The sequence below is a fragment of the Bos javanicus genome, chromosome 4, assembly GCF_032452875.1.
Source record: "Bos javanicus breed banteng chromosome 4, ARS-OSU_banteng_1.0, whole genome shotgun sequence".
Lineage (NCBI taxonomy): Eukaryota > Metazoa > Chordata > Mammalia > Artiodactyla > Bovidae > Bos > Bos javanicus.
In genome coordinates, this window is record NC_083871.1 from 94,064,253 (window position 1) to 94,082,236 (window position 17,984).

The 17,984-nt window shown below is 38.0% G+C and overlaps 1 protein-coding gene across 7 annotated transcripts in view; it reads left to right on the forward strand.

Annotated features, from left to right (window-relative positions):
* NRF1 (nuclear respiratory factor 1) overlaps positions 1-17,984 on the forward strand; it is a 130,788-nt gene that overhangs the window by 37,139 nt on the left and 75,665 nt on the right. For 6 of the 7 annotated variants that reach the window (XM_061414686.1, XM_061414685.1, XM_061414689.1 and 3 more), the window contains 2 exons: positions 8,093-8,324; positions 15,538-15,652. In XM_061414686.1, the coding sequence (XP_061270670.1) occupies positions 8,102-8,324; positions 15,538-15,652 (338 nt within the window). In that variant the 5' untranslated portion in view covers positions 8,093-8,101. Of the gene's footprint in view, positions 1-8,092; positions 8,325-12,452; positions 13,853-15,537; positions 15,653-17,984 lie in introns of those variants that run through there. The other variant, XM_061414691.1, reaches the window with a different exon arrangement.

The window sequence follows — 17,984 nt, forward strand, 5'->3', positions numbered from 1 at the left end:
CAAGGGATGGATTTGCTTGAAATATGTATGAACCTATTTTATTAGAAATTTCTCTAACAATGATTAGAAGCAAGTCATTTCAAAACTTAAAAATAGAATGTAGAAGAACTGTACTGTTCATCATGGCAGTCACAGCCACTTGTAGCTAATTATATTAAAATTATTTAAAACTAATTGTCACGTTTCATGTGGTCAGTAGGCGCATCTGGTTAGTTAACCACATGCGGTTAGTGACTGTTATTATTTTGGACAGTGTAAATTGAGAACATTTCCATCATTGCAGAAATTCCTATTGGACAATTCATCAACTCTTCTGTAGGTTCTAAAGCAGTACTGTCCAGAACCTATAGAAGAATTGATGTATTTTGAAGCACTTGGTGGAGTAGATTCACCTATTTAATACAGAAGGATGTTTATTCCAGTTGAAGAATTTTAATTTCAAGCACAGCTTGAAATTCCCTGTGCTTTCCTTACATTTTTCCTTGGTTGTGGCACCCTCTAGTGTTTCAGCTTTGTTTAGATCATAAACTCCCAATTTGTGATTTATAAGCACCTTTTCTCCCAATGTAAAAATAAATCCTGTAACTTTCCCTTTGACATTTCTATGCTTTATCTGTCTTTATGTGGAATAGTAATACTAGTAATAAAAGGTTACACTTAACTAGCATTTATTATATACCACGTTCCATTTTAAGCCCTTTTATAAAAGTTGGTCCAAAACCTCATTTTGTCCTTACAGTAATTCTATGAAGTAGTTTCTATTAATCTCCCCAACTGAAAGACTGTAAAACTAAGGTGTAGAAGTCAAGTGGAACTTGTCTAAGGTGGTAGAGAGTGGCAGAGCAAGGACTTGAACTCAGTACTCTGGCTCCAGAGTTTGTAATCTCAACCACTCTGCTGTGGAAGTGAGGATGAGCTTTCAAGGAGGAATGGGGTGGAATGGAGAGGACAACACCTTGCATACTCTTGGCATGCTCTTGTACTAAATTCCTTGGGGCTAGTTGTATAATAAGAAAATGAAACTCTCAATCTCTGCAAGCCACACTGGAAATTATAGTTAGTCCGTCCTATTATTTTCAGCAGATATACATAGATCTAGCTGTACAGTCAGTCTGCCCAAGAAGTTAGAGTGGTAGATAATGGTCACAGCTGCCACTACTACCACATTTTCATCTGTTTGTCCAGACACTGGACCCAGTGTATTTATTGAATAATGTAACAGATCTTTTTGTGATTGTCACTATTATTTCCATATATGCCATAAAAAGGAATTTATTATTGTGATGTTGATTTTGAGGTTTACTGGAATGTTAGACTTATTAAGTACTTTATTAAAAGAGCAGGTAAGATAGACTCATAAACAGATAAAAGTTTGTGTGTTTGTATAACTCTTCTCTTCCTGTCTGTACCCCCTTCTCATGTCTGTGTCCCATTTTTCTCTTCCTGTCTGTACCCCCTTCTCACTTCTATGTCCCATTTTTCTCTTCCTGAGGCATTTTATACTCTTAACTTCAGTTCAGTCGCTCAGTCATGTCTGACTCTTTGCGACCCCATGAATCACAGCACGCCAGGCCTCCTGTCCATCACCAACTCCCGGAGTTCACTCAGACTCACGTCCATCGAGTCGGTGATGCCATCCAGCCATCTCATCCTCTGTGGTCCCCTTCTCCTCCTGCTCCCAATCCCTCCCAGCATCAGAGTCTTTTCCAATGAGTCAACTCTTCACATGAGGTGGCCAAAGTACTGGAGTTTCAGCTTCAGCATCATTCCTTCCAAAGAACACCCAGGGCTGATCTCCTTTAGAATGGACTTGTTGGATCTCCTTGCAGTCCAAGGGACTCTCAAGAGTCTTCTCCAACACCACAGTTCAAAAGCATCAATTCTTCGGCGCTCAGCCTTCTTCACAGTCCAACTCTCACATCCATACATGACCACTAGAAAAACCATAGCCCTAACTAGATGACTGATACAAAGGGAAGAAAATATGTACCTTTGTGGAAATTACTCACAAGTGTCAATAAGAAGCAAAATTTTATATTGATTTAAGTCAATACAATAAAATGTATTGACATTTTTATACTATCAATGAAGTGATTGAGGGACATTTTTATAAGGACACCACTATGGTTTGTTTCCATATGCCGATGAAAGTTGAATACAAAATCATAGCCTCTTTTTAATGATTAATCAAACTCAAGATTTTGTATTCAACTTCCATCGGCATATGGAAACAAACCATAGTAGTGTCCTTATAAAAATGTCCCTCAATCACTTCATTGATAGTATAAAAATGTCAATACATTTTATTGTATTGACTTAAATCAAAATAAAATTTTGCTACTTATTCACACTTTTCAGTAATTTCCACAAAGGTACATATTTTCTTCCCTTTGTATCAGTCAGGACCTGTAAACCATGTGAGGTATTTCAGTGAATTTAATTCTGGAATTGGTTACACAGGTGTTGGAAGACCAGAAGAGCAAAAGCAGACACTGAGTTAATCCAGGTAACACGGGAAGCAGCTACTCCCGCTCCCCTTGGGCTGAGGGAACAGAATAGAGGAACCTAAGAGTTCAGAGGGGCCCCCACACAGCTGGTAATCTCACTTCCGAGTGGGATGTCATGCAGCTGGTGCTCAGCCAACGGAGAGAGGGGCACAGCTGGAGTTGGGAGATGAGGCTATCCTTGGTCATTGGAGCAACTCTATTAGAAATGAAAACTGCAAGGCAATCCCTTCTCTCCACTTCTTCCCATCTTACCCTGTTGTCTCTCCTTGGTAACACCTAATATGAAGCTGGTGAATAAAGTTTGCCGACCCAGCCCAGAATTGGCTAGAAAGCATTTCAGTACAGGTATAGAATAGAGGGCTTGGAAGTTGAGAGAAGAGATGAATGGCTAGCATAGTATTATAGGAGAACTAATGGAAACTGTAATTGCCTGGCTCTAGCTTTACTAATTATAATGTGCAACCAGTTACCCACAAGCAGGCCCTGCCTGCCATGAACTTATAATATTGGTTTCACAAAACCATCCACTCACCCTGAAGTCATTATGAAGTTGTGTGTTAAAGCTTGTTTTTTTCACATATGTATAAAAGTAGTATGTGGACTCTTTGGTTGTTACTAATGAATATTTACAAATTTTATCCACATTGGAATGAAAAATATTATGTGATTCCAGTCATAAATTAGGCAGTTAGCCTTACTCAAGGTAAGACAGTTTCTAAACTTGAACTGTGCTGTTCTCTTGATCTGAGCATGAGAAAGGGTCTTGGTTTTTCTAGTGATGGTTTGCTCTAGCATGTTTAATTTTTAAAGTTTCAAAATGATCAGTTTGGAAGGCTATATTGTGGTTATTTGGTTTTAAGGTTCATTTTTCAAAGTAATACATTCCTATAAGAAAAGTTCAAATAGAAGGATTTATAATAAAAAATCAGTGGCCTTTTGCCACACTCTTCACCTGCACCTAGTCCCACTGTTCAGAGACAAGTTACTTTAACTGTTTCTGTTTATAGTTTTAACTGTTTTGTTAATAGTATTATCAAACAGTATTACCTCCATAACTTTAGAAAACATACCTGTACTACTTCTTCTTGATTTATCAAGCTTGGGGCATTTTACCTCGCTGTACTTCCTTTCCACTCTGTTTCTGAGTTGCATTGTGATACTGAGATCTCTCTGCTCTTGGTCTGATTCCCTCACTGTGTGAAGATAGGATGTTACACTCCCAGCCATTCTCCAACCTCTCTACCGTCTCCTGCCTCCTTACCTCTCTCAGCCTGATCTTTGCCTTCACATTGCCAGGGTTCATAACTTTTACATTCTACTTTGTGTTATATTTAATCTGCTGGATTTTTAAGTATAGTTGGAGTCTGAAAACGGAAAGCAAGAAGCTGCATCATGACTATGGCTTGTTATTTTTTTCTGTAGACCTCAGTGATGTGAGGATTGTGTGTGTGTATGTTTTCTTCTTCCTCTGCAAGTCCTATAACACCCTTGGGCTGTTTGAAAGAGAATATTCTTAGGAAGGTCAAATGGATTCCTTTTTTCTTAAGCTCCATTTATTACTCAGAATTAAACCACATTTTGCCTTGTTTCTATTTTCACTTTGACTCTCTTGTTGCAGTTGTTTTAAAGTTTTTCCTGGTGTGGTACAATTTTGATCCATTACCCTGTGTCCCTCAAGAATCAGATTATTGTCTTTGGCTTTAGGCTTTTTTGGGAAAGGCTGTTTTGTTTAGTAAAATTTCTATCCCAGTCATGAAATTTAGATTCTGGACATGTCTATGAATTAAATCGAACCTCTCTGCTTTTCTGTCCCCGGTTTTGTCTGTGGACATTGTCTTGCTCTGAGAATTTCCCCCAGGCTGTTCTTACAGCTTTTCCTTTGATGTGATAATTCTATTGGTGAGTCTAAGGCTTTCTCTTACTTTTATTTATACCTTGATTGGATTTCTCAGCCTGCTCTTCCACTTTGTTTTTTTTTTTTTTTAATACTCTACACTTAATCTCATTATGTGTGGATTAGACTAAATTTAACTGCCCTTGGACATTTCATCCAAATTCCAGTAGCTCCTTACATACTGTTGACTACAACTAACAGGATGCTTCTGAACAGAAAATCTGTTTTTCTGAGTTCTCTCCCATTATCTTTAGTCCCATGCCTACTGGTCCACAGTGGCAAAAATAGGAACTCCTCTGTCTAAAGTTCCCGTTCTCCAATCCCTTATGCATGTGTGCTTAGTCAATAAGTCTGTCTGACTCTTTACAACCCCCTGGACTGTAGCCTGCCAGGCCCCTCTGTCCATGGGATTTCCCAGGCAAGATACCGGAGTGGGTTGCCATTTCCTTCTCCAGGGGATCTTCCTGACCCAGGGATTGAACCCATGTGTTCTGCACAGGGAAGTTCCCCATTCCCTTATAGATTATATGTTAAAGAAGAACCTTCAGATGAAGTATATGTTGCACCACAGGTGATGATCTAGGCTAAGAAACAGGCTTTAATAAAATTGCTACCAAGTTGTGTTATTTTAGGGGGGAATGCTTTTTTAAAAATGGAGTGTAACTAATCTGCTGAACATCACTGGTTCCAGGTAATAGACATGCCTTTTTATTTGGATGTAATGTTTAGAATCACACTTACCTGTTGTCTGTCCTTTCATCTTGCTTTTCATATCTATTCAGAGGAATCACTATCGGGTCTATTCTCTGTTTTGTGCATTCTCATGAAATTATGTTAGAGGTGTTCCCTATAATTTCCTTATGTTAATGTTTTGGAGTCTAGTATTTGAGTCGCTGAAGTTAATGTAATAAAGTCTTTTTAGATGCTTGACTCAAAATCTTGTGCATGCAGTTAAGAAAGCCATGGGGCTTCCCTGGTGGCTCAGTAGTAAAGAATCTGCATGCAGTGTAGGAGACTCAGGTTCATCCCTGGATTGGGAAGATCCAGTGGAGGAGGGCGTGGCAACCCACTCTTACCTAGAGAATCCCATGGACAGAGGAGCCAGGCAGGCTGCAGTCCATAGGGTCGCACAGAGTCAGAAATGACTGAAGCGACAAAGCAGCAGCAGCAGCAAGAAAGCTATATCCTCAGAGATGGATGCATAGCTTAAAGATGAGGTAATTGAGGCCCAGTCCTTGAGAGACAAGTCAGGTAATGTGTCAAGAAGGATAGAATCATGAAGACATAGGAATTCTGGCATCATAATAATTAATGTTGAGCTTTTATGTGTTCTTCACCGTATCTGGAAAGTTTCCTTTAACCCCCTTCCTTTTGAGGAAAGGTACTACTTTTTTTTTCTTTATAATTAAAAAAAAAAAAGGTTGAAATTGAGGCTTACAGGTTAAGTAACTTGTCAAGGAGTTCTGAATGTCTGGTAATAGCCTGTGCTATTTTTAAATTTTCATATTATCTAATGTTTTTATCTATCAGAAGTTCCTATCATTTTTGCTCTCCAGAGAATCTGACTTTTTGAGGATGAAAGCTGGAATTCGTCACTAAAAATGACTTAAGTGGGATGGGGTGTGACAATTGCCTGTAGTATGTGTATGCCAGTCATATCTGGCTTTAGACAACCTGTTTTGCTTACTAAATTATGAAACCATTTAAAGCATCCTTTACAAGTATCCCACTCTGGTTCAAAGAAGTCTGAAATGATCTTGCCTTTGCTTTTTACAGAGTGTCAGCAGACAGGTTAGTGAGGCTGAAGGATGGCCTGGGGAAAGACCTAGAAAGAGATGAGGCTCTGGGTAGGAGTGACAAGCCTGTGAAACAGACATCCCTATTGATTTATTCTGTGCACTGCTGTTCTGGAGAAAAGAACTGAAATCCATTATGCCAAGTGCATAGCGTACAAATCCTTTTGAAAAGGATTTAGATGCCATCTAATCCCAAATCATTTAAAAACAATTTTGGAGTACCCAGAATTCTAAAATGCCCTAGGCAGTTTGTCTCAGACTAGAACAGTGAAATGGATGGAAAAATAGTATTTTAATGGTATCTTCCTTTCATATATTGTGTTTAATTGCATGACTTAAATGGTGCATTAAATTTCCTTTTTAGATATGTACGAATCTGGGGGTATCTCGAATCTTCAAAATTCTATCTAGTTTCTCACCATTAAGCATGATGTTAGTAGTTAGTTAGTAGTTAGTTAGTTAGTTAGATTATTTTTTTTTATCAAGTTGAAAAAGATGCCCTCTATTCATAGTTTGCATTTCTTCCTTTTTAAGACTAACATCCCACTGTTCGTGTGTCCACTTTTTTTTAAGGTTCAAATTCATTTTATTTTTTAATTAGTTTTGTAAATTTATTTTTAATTGGAGGTTTGTCCACATTTTGTTACCCATTCATCTATTGGTGGATAGTCAGTTGCTTCCACCTTTTGGCCATTGTGAATAATGCTGCTGTGAACATCAGTGTACAAAAAGCCTTTTCAGACCCTCCTTTCAGTTCTCCCAGCATATATAGTACCCAGAAGTGTGGAATTGCTGGATCATATGGTAATTCTTCTGAAAGTTTTTTGAGAAACTGATATGCATAGTTTGATATAAAAGGAAGTTCACTTCACTGATGTTTATAGTAGCAAAAATATGGAAGCTGCCTTCCTATATATCATGGCTTCCCAGGTGGCTCGGATGGTAAATCTCCCTGGGAGACCTGGATTCTTTTCCTGGGTCAGGAAAATCCCCTGGAGAAGGGAATGGCAACCCACTCCAGTGTTCTTGCCTGGAGAATCCCATGGACAAAGGAGCTGGTGGGCTACAGTCCATGGGGTCGCAAAGAGCCAGATACAACTGGGTGACTAATGCTTTCACTTTCCTATGTATCAGTAGGTGATTGATTGCATAATTATGGCACATCAATAATCAATCAAGTGAAGTATTCTTCAGCTATATAGAAAGGTGTATGTCTGTTTTGACATGTCAAAATGTCCAGATATCTTGTCACAGAATAATGTACGTATTGTGAACCTATTTTTATTTTAAATCATACATATGTATGTATGCTTCAGAAGATTGGTAAGGATAATGTACCTCTCTGTATGTTAGGGCAGGGGGAAGAGAGAACAGAGCGTTAAGTGCTGTCTGTAGGAGAGCATACCTTAGTCCTGTTACTGTGTCATTTCAGGGTGTATAAGAAACACAGTGTTACAAGCAGAAAAACCAATTTGAATGATCACAGTTTGGGAAAAAAATGTTTAGCTCCTATATGTGTTTAAATTACAAAGGAACTGTTAAGTACTTTACTTACCGTTTTTATGTGCACAGTGTCAAATGCAAGTCACCAGGACCTTTTAAATATCTTTTTTATCATTATGGATAATACCAAAGATATTTATTGTTTTGTGACTTTAAATATAAAATTAACGCAGTGAATTTCCATCAGAATAGTTTCATGCAAGGAAAATGTTCTACCATTTTTATGTCATACGGTAATGATGCTGCCCATTTCCTATGATTTGGTGTGGTGAGGTATATAGTAAAATGAAAGGCTTGTCGAAGTTCCTCTTCCCTTGAGGAAAGTATTTCTTAGTTTAAGTATTAACCTGTATTACATACTGAATCCTGTTCTTTACCTTTTTTTCCAATAGTGGATCTTCATGGAGGAACACGGAGTGACCCAAACTGAGCACATGGCTACCATAGAAGCTCACGCAGTGGCCCAACAAGTTCAGCAGGTCCATGTGGCCACCTACACCGAACACAGTATGTTGAGTGCTGATGAAGACTCACCCTCTTCTCCTGAGGACACCTCGTATGACGATTCAGACATACTTAACTCCACAGCGGCTGATGAGGTAACAGCCCATCTGGCTGCTGCAGGTAATGTTTGGATTGGAATCTCTTCATTTTTGGCTTAACTCTGGTACTGTGCTTATCTGAAAGAGCCAAGGATACAGGCATTCAGATATCTTCATATCGTATCTTCATGATTTTTTTAAAGCCTTGTATTTTCAACTTGTACCTGTATTACACTGAGACTTAGGTTCCAGACTCATATACTGTGACATATATACTTTGGTTCTTGTGTGAAAAGCCTTGCATTTTAGGTTCTTGTGTGAAAAGCCTTGCATTTTAGGTTCTTGTGTGAAAAGCCTTGCATTTTCAACTTGTACCTGTATTACACTGAGACTTAGGTTCTAGACTTATATACTTGTGACATATATACTTAGATCCATGTACTTAGGTTCTAGACTCATATACTGTAACATGAACATGAACATGTCATATATAGTGACATGAACTTTGGTTTTGCCTTTTCATCCATTCCAGTACTCTTTACTTTTAACTCAACAGCTCAGTCATATGCGACTCTTTGTGACCCCTTGGACTGTAGCCCACCAGGCTATTCTGTCCGTGGGATTTCCCAGGTAAGAATACTGGAGTGGGTTTTCATTTCCTTCTCCAGGGGATCTTCCCCATCTAGGGATCCAACCCGGGTCTCTTGCATTGGAGGCAGATTCTTTACCATCTTAGCCACCAAGGAAGCCCTACTTTTAACTCATTTAGTCGATTTACGTTAAATGTAATCACTGATATATTTGGGTTTAAATTTATCATGTTTACTATATGCTTTCTCATTGTCCTGTTTACTTTCCTTTCGATTTTTTTTTGGAGTGATTAAAAGGTGTTTTTGTTTTTTATTTTTTCATTTTTTTCTTGTTAGTTTAGAAGTTAGATGTACTTGTGCTATTATTTTTGTTTCATACATACTTAATATTAATTTTCCCTCTTATATCCAGCTTGCTTTATGTTGGTTTTTCTCCTCATGTTCTGGTTCTATTTGGATGAATGCTAGATGTGTGTGTGTTTAGGAAACTATTTTTAGAATAATTTGGGATCTAGAATAATATTATTGTCTTCTAGCGAGGATTTTTGTTTGCTTCTGCCAGTGCCTGGGCACTAGCAATCCTGGATGATCTTAATCCAGTTTAAGGTTTTGAGATTTTCTGGGCCCCTAAATGACTTAAAGCTGGGTGATATTTTGTATCATTCTCTTTACAGTTTACACTGTATATTTAGCACTATGTGGAAAGCTCCATGTAGACCATATCTGGATGGATCTAATATTGTATAAGAAACACTGCTTTTGAAGATACTTAGGAAAAGATGGACAAGAAATCAATGATTAGAAATAGCCAAAGTACTACATTTTTTTAAAATGTATATGCTGTATTTAAGTGAAAGAAGACAGCTACAATGAAAATAAACTTTTGCTGTCTGTTGTTATCCACTGTATTTTTCTGAAATAGTGAATTTAAAAATAAGATTTAGTGGCAAAATACATAAAACATGTTTGTGAGATATATTTTGAAATTTTTATACTTCCCAGAAGAGGGCATCCTAACATAATGAATCAAAGTCAACTTCTTTCCTAGGAAGGAAGGTGTTTTTGAGACATAGTTTTGCTATAATACAGTACTGCATTGTCATAGTGTTAAGATTAGCAAAGAACTTTAACCCTCTTATGTGGCAGATGTGGAAACTGAGGCCCAACTGATAGAAATGATTTAATCATTCAACAGTGATTGAGAAATTATTACATACTTTATATTAGTATACATAGACACTATAAACAAGACAGGCAAGAACTTGATCCTAAAGGACCTTACAGACCAGTGATAGGAAGAAGGGTACATATAACCAAGTTAAATAATTTCAAAACCACTGAGTTCTCTGAGGAATATAATGAACTTTAAATGGAGAGGGAAGGGTAGCTGGTTACCCTCTTTTTCTATTCCTGTTTCCTTGTCTCCCTCTGCTGAAGTAACCACTATTCTGAATTTGATCGTCATCATTCTCTTGAATTTCTTTCATATTTTTTTGTGTGTATCAGTAAACAATATTTAGCATTGTTTTTGCATGTTTTTGGCTTCCCTTGAGGCTCTGCTGGTAAAAAATCTGCCTGCAATGCGGGAGACCTGGGTTCGATCCCTGGGTCAGGAAGATTCCCCTGGAGAAGGGATACCCACTCCAGTATTCTGGCCTGGAGAATTCCATGGACTGTATGGTCCATGGGGTCACAAAGAGTCAGACTGAGTGACCTTCACTTTCACTTGCATGTTTTAAATTATATATAAATGGTATCACTCTGGTATTGTTTGTCTAAAAGTGTTTATTTCATGCAGTATTATTTTTCTGAGATTTATTTATGTTGATAATATGGCTGGATAATTTTCATTTTAACTTATTTAGTATCCATTCATTATCTGAATGTGTCATATATTGGGAGAACACTTAGGTTGTCTATAATCTTTTACTATTTACAGTTGCTACAAATAAAAATTATTTTGTATGTTTTCTTGTACATATTGAGAGAGAGCTCTTGGCTTTGGTTTTCAAACTTCTTTTGACAGTGTGCCACAGTAATACATTGTGATCTAGAATAAATACGCACATATAATTGAAATAACAATTTCTCATGAAGTGATACTTAACTTCTACTGCAAGTAACACACTCTTTGATATGTTCTGATATCTTTCACTTTATTCCATGTTATTAAAACAAAGAAAAAACTACTCATAGTTTGAAAAACGCTGCTTCAGGGTATACTCAGGAGGGCAAAGATAGGCACATTTTCAACTTTACTGGGTATCCCAAATGTCTTTCCAAATACTTTTATTTGTTTGCATTCCCACCAGCAGTGTACTCAAGCGCCTTTTGCTTCTCATCCTCGCCACGTTTGGTATTGTCAATTGTTTTTATTTTTGCCAGTCTGATGGGTATGAAATAGTATCTCAGTGTTGGTTTAATATGCTTGTTTGAGCAAGAGATTCCAGCCAGTGCAGGAAAATAAGATAGAGTATTATCTCAGAACTTTATTGACTATTCTTATTTTGCATATTTTCCTTTGTCCATTTTCCCAGTTTTTTTTTTGAGTTACTGATTTTTTCTTAGCACTAATCTTTTCTTGGTGAATATTTATTGTAATTATCTTCTTCTCTTAGTTGTCCACTCCCCACCCAATTTTTTGTTATTTCTTTTTGTTCATAGCGGTTTGGATTTATATCATTGTGCAGTTACTGGTGTTTTATCCTTTTGGAGTTTTGTTTAAGCAGTTCTTCTTAACCCTGTGTTTGTAAATACTTTCCAGTAGTTTATTGTAGAAGTTACATAGTTTGTTGTTATTTTATTGATGTTTTTGTTTAACATTTAAGCCTTTAAGCTACCTGGAATTTATTTTCTTGTATAGTATGATATATCGATCTACTTTGACTATTTTTGCATGCAGACAGTCAGTTGCTCCGACACCAGATCTTTAATCATCCATCCTTTTCCCACCTCTGTCTTTTGACACAGCAAGGTGTTTGTGAACTCTCGAGTAAGTTATATTGATTTATTTGTCTTATCTTTTCAGTCAGGTCTACACTGTCATAAGGGATTGTAGCCTTATAGTAACTATTGGTACTTGGTACGATGAGTGCCCCTGCTTCCTTTTTAAAATCTTCAGAAATTGCTTTGGCTGTTTTTAGCCCTTTGCATTTCCATTTAAATTTTAGAATCAGGTCTTCCCTGTTGGTCCAGAGGCTAAAGCTCTGCCCTCCCAGTCCTGGGGACCCAGATTTGATCTCTGGTCAGGGAACTAGATCCCACATGCTACAACTAAGAGTTTGCATGCCACCACAACAAAGATCGAATGTGCTGCAACCAAGACCTGGTGCAGCCAGATAAATAAATAAATAGGGTTTATTTCCTAGGAAACAGGGAATAGGTTGTTCTTGATAGGATTTATTAAGTTAAACATTTCAAAATAAACATTCATATAAAAAGGTATTTAAAAATAAATAAAATTTAGAATGAATAAATATTATTTATTTTTATATAAATATGGACATGAATTTGAGCAAACTCCGGGAGTTGGTGATCGACAGGGAGGTCTGATGTGCTGCAGTCCATGGGGTCACAAAGAGTCAGACACGACTGAGCAATTTCACTTTCACTTTTCACTTTCATTCATTGGAGAAGGAAATGGCGACCCACTTCAGTGTTCTTGCCTGGAGAATCCCAGGGACGGTGGAGCCTGGTGGGCTGCCGTCTATGGGGTCGCACAGAGTCAGACACGACTGAAGCGACTTAGCAGCAGCAGCAACAGCAGAATAGGCAAAATTAATGTAGGGTGAAACAAACAAGAATTGTGTCCTTATGGTGGGAAGTACAGAGAAGAACTGATGGGAAGGTACAGGAGAGAACTATTTGTAGTGATGATGTTACATATCTTAGTAGGGGTTTGGGTTTCATAGTTGTATGTTTTTAAAAAAATTTATTGAATGATTTGTACATTTTGTTATATGTAGATTTCATCTCAAAAGAAAAAACTTACAAATATTGAACTCTAGCTAATGATACTTCTACTGAAGTATATAGTGGGATCATACTGTAGTTTACTTTGAAATGTATTTAAAAAAACCCAACATGGGTTGATGAATGGGTAGGAAGGTGGATAGATACATATAGTAAAATATTAGTAGAATCTAGTTGGTAGATAGGTGGATGTTCACTATAAAATTCTTTCAACTTTGCTATGTATTTTAAAGTTTTTAAAAAATATATTTGAAACTTCTAATATAATAATAATAATAAAAATGTTGGACTCACACAACTCAGTAACATAATGGCAACCTGATTAAAAAATGGACAAAAGACTTGAGTAGACATCTTCCTAAAGAAGGCATACAAATGGTCAATAAGTGTATGAAAAGATGCTCAGCATCACTAATCATCAGGGAAATGCAAATCAAAACCATGATGAGATACTGCCTCACGCCTGTTAACATGGCTGTTACCAGAAAACAAAAAAATAAGTGTTGGCATGGATATGGAGAAATGGGAACCCTTATATGTTGTTGGTAGAAATGTAAAATGATACAGCCCCTATGAAAAACAGTATGAAAGTCCTCCCCCAAAATTAAAGATACAATTACCATATGATCCAGTTCTTCCTATGGATGTTTATTCAAAAGAATTGACATCAGGATCTCATGGAGGTATTGGCACTGCTGTGTTCACTGAAGCATTATTCACAGTAGTCAAGATGTGGAAACAATCTAAATTTCCATTGACAGATGAATGTGTGTTAGTCACTCAGTCATGTGTGACTCTTTGTGACCCCATGGACTGTAGCCCAACAGGCTTCCCTGTCCATAGAATTCTCCAGGCAAGAACACTGGAGTGGGTTGTCAGTCCCTTCTCCAGATGAATAGATAAAGAAAATGTGGTATGTATGTATGGAATATTATTTAGCTTTTTTTTTTTTTTTTTTTTAAAAAGGAGGAAATCCTACCATATATGACAACATGGATGAACCTTGAGGGCATTATGTTAAGTAACATATACCAGGTTAAAAGGACAGGTACTGCATGATTTACTTACATGAAGTATCATATTCAAACTCTTATTCTCCTCTGCATATAGTAGAATGGGGTTGGCCAGGGCTGGGGTGTGGAAATGGGGAGTTGCCATTAAAGAACATAAAGTTTCAGTCATCTTCAGTCAAGATGAATAGTTCTAGAGATCTGCTCTACAACATTTTGTCTGTAGTTAACAGACTTAAAGATTGTTGAGACGGTGGATCTCATATGTTGTGTCATTACCACAGTTTAAACAATTAAATGTTAGAAAAAAATGCATCAGTAATATTTTTTCTTCTACCAGCTGTTTGTTTATAATGGAAAGGAAGGTAAAAGGCATTACCTTATTTCTTGCTTATTTTGGGGCTCTTTGAGTTCAGTTCAGTCGCTCAGTCGTGTCCGACTCTTTGCGACCCCATGAATTGCAGCATGCCAGGCCTCCCTGTCCATCACCAACTCCCGGAGTTCACCCAAACTCAAGTCCATCGAGTCGGTGATGCCATCCAGCCATCTCATCCTCTGTCGTCCCCTTCTCCTCCTGCCCTCAATCCCTCCCAGCATCAGGGTCTTTTCCAGTGAGTCAACTCTTCACATGAGGTGGCCAAAGTACTGGAGTTTCAGCTTTAGCATCAGTCCTTCCAATGAACACCCAGGACTGATCTCCTTTAGAATGGACTGGTTGGATCTCCTTGCAGTCCAAGGGACTCTCAAGAGTCTTCTTTAGAGAGGTTTTATTTAAGTCAGACTGAGTATACTACTAAATAACATGTAGAGAGGCTCATCTAGATTTTCAGGGAGGCCTATTGTAATTGAGCCATTTATAGAACATAATATGCCAGGATAAATGTGAGCACTTAAACCTGATTTTCACTTAAACCTTTTAGGGGGTTCACAAATAAAGATGGTTTGTCTGTTTTAAAAAATAAAAGGAATGCCACTGATATGTTGAGATTGGGTGAATCAGAGACTAATAATTCCTTAAGGCCTACCCTTTGTTTTAGTCATTAGTTTCAGGGCAAACCAGACCAAATCTTATTAACATTTTCCCCTTAGAGTACGACAGTTTTTATTACTTTCCTTCCGGGATGCTTTCATCAACATGACCTTGTGGTTAACAGTTCCACTTAGGGCATAATTCTCAGATATATAACAAAAAATTTTCCACTTAAGACGGTATTCTTCTAGATAGTCCTCTTAATATGTGGTGGTGGTGGTAGGGTTGGGGTTCCAAATATGAGTGATTATCTCTGACTTTCTAACTTGTCAGTGCCTTGTAACGGAAAGAGGGGCCCAGGAATGGAAATGAAATTTGAAATCTGTAACTTTTTTTGTCTTGGCAAGCTCTTCCTCTCAATGGTGCTATTTCATCTAGCACCTTTGAGAATATTGCCTTAACAGTATGGATATGCTGATAAAACAAAAAACATTATATAAAATTCAAGCTAGTATGTGGTGGGGAGGTGTAAGTCATTAACTTTTTAAAAATCTTCATTGTAAGTTTTAATGGTAAATTAAAATATGATCCATGTTGAATAGGAGTGAAGTATATTGATGGTTATCAGTAATATTCTATACTTATTGATAATATACTAGGAAATAAATGCTACTTTTTTGTACATCTAATTGTTTTCTGCTTGGTGCAGTTAACAGACTCTGCCTGGTCTCAGCACATATGTTATTGTTTCAGGTCCTGTGGGAATGGCTGCTGCTGCTGCTGTGGCAACAGGAAAGAAACGGAAACGTCCTCATGTGTTTGAATCTAATCCATCTATCCGGAAGAGACAGCAAACACGTTTGCTTAGGTGAGGGCTTCCTTATCCATATTGTTGCTGTTCCTCAAATACTTTATGGTATGGATGACAGAATATACCTTATTAGGTTCATCAGGGGATGTGGTGTGCTGTGCTTAGTCGCTCAGTCATGTCCGACTTTGTGACTCCATGGACCGTAGCCCACCAGGCTCCTCTGTCCATGGGGATTGTCCAGGCAAAAACACTGGAGTGGGTTGCCATGCCCTCCTCCAGGGGCTCTTTCCAACCCGGGATCAAACCCAGGTCTCTCACATTGCAGGTGGATTCTTTACTGTATTAGCCACCGGGGAAGCCTAAGAATACTGGAAAGGATAGCCTACCCCTTCTCCAGGGGATCCTCCCAACCCAGGAATTGAACCCGGCAGGCAGGTTCTTCACAAGCTGAGCTACCAGGGAAGCCCTTCATCAAGGGATACCAAATTAAATTCTTTCATGACAGAATTAGACTTTAAAGTACTCTAAACAAAAATAAATGAAACTGTAACTATGATTAACAGATGTATGTTGTTGTTTAGTTGCTGGGTCTTATTAGCCTCTTTTGTGACTCCGTAATCTGCAGCCCACCAGGCTCTTCTGTCCATGGGATTTCCTTAGGCGGGAATACTGGAGTAGGTTGCCATTTCCTTCTCTAGCGTATCTTCCTGACCCAGGAATTGAACCCATGTCTCCTGCATTGGAAGATGCTTTACCACTGAGCCACCAGGGAAGCCCTAACTTCCCTGTATAGATGTATAGAATTATATTATTTCATTCAGAGAAAATTTATTAATATATGCCTGCCATGTGCCAGGTATTGTTCTGGGCCTTGGGAACCTAACAGCTAACAAGATAAATTAAAGAGCTTATATTCTAGTGGAGGGAATAAGAAATATATGATACATCAGATGATGAAAAGTAAAAAAAAAAAAAAAAGGCAAAATAAAATAGAAAGGTTAGAGGATTGGGAGGGATATGGTAGTTTTTATTTTTCTATAGAAATGATCTTTGTTAAGGCAACCTTTGAACAGAGACCTGAAGTAATTTTAAGGGAAACCATGTTGATATCTACAGGAAGAACTTTTGGGGCTGATGGGTAGTAAAAGCAAAGGTTCTGAAGTGGGAAGGCATGTCTTAGGTATGTTTGAGGAGCAGCTAGAGAAAGAATGAGAAGAGGTGTGGTCATAATAGTAGTGGAAAGCCACGCCATGGCGTCTTCTGGACCAGTCTAAGGGCTTTGACTCTTACTCTAAGTGACATAGGAAGTCAATGAAGACTTTTGATTAAAACAATGATATAATCTAACTTATATTTTAAAAGTATCACTCAGGCTACTGTGTTGAGAATAGACTGAAGGTACAAGAATGAAAGCAAGGCTGAAGATAGAAGCACATACATAGCATTTGAAGCAGACTAGGAATGAGTGATCCACACAGTCAAAGGCTTTGACATAGTCAAGAAAGCGGAAATAGATGTTTTTCTGGAACTCTCTTGCTTTTTCGATGATCCAGTGGATGCTGGCAATTTGATCTCTGGTTCCTCTGCCTCTTCTAAAACCAGCTTGAACATCTGGAAATTCACAGTTCACGTATTGCTGAAGCCTGGCTTGGAGAATTTTTGAGAAGTACTTTGCTAGCGTGTGACATGAGTGCAATTGTGCGGTAGTTGGAGCATCTTTCAGATTGCCTTTCTTTGGGCTTGGAATGAAAACTGACCTTTTCCAGTCCTGTGGCCACTGCTGAGTTTTCCAAATTTGCTGGCATACTGAGTGCAGCACTTTCATAGCATCATTTTTCACTATTTGAAATAGCTCAACTGGAATTCCATCACCTCCACTAACTTTGTTCATAGTGATGCTTTCTAAGGCCCACTTGACTTCACATTCCAGGATGTCTGGCTCTAGGTGAGTGATCACACCATCGTGATTGTCTGGGTCATGAAGCTCTTTTTTGTACAGTTCTTGTAAGTATTGTTGACACCTCTTCTTAATATCTTCTGCTTCTGTTAGGTCCATACCATTTCTTTCCTTTATTGAGCCCATCTTTCCATGAAATGTTCCCTTGGTATCTTTAATTTTTTTGACAAGATCTCTAGTCTTTCCCATTCTGTTGTTTTCCCCTATTTCTTTGCACTGATCACTGAGGAAGGCTTTCTTACCTCTCCTTTCTATTCTTTGGAACTCTGCATTCAAATGGGTATATCTTTCCTTTTCTCCTTTGCTTTTCGCTTCTCTTCTTTTCACAGCTATTTGTAAGGCCTCCTCAGACAGCCATTTTGCTTTTTGCATTTCTTTTCCATGGGGATGGTCTTGATCTCTGTCTCCTGTACAATGTCACGAACTTCCGTC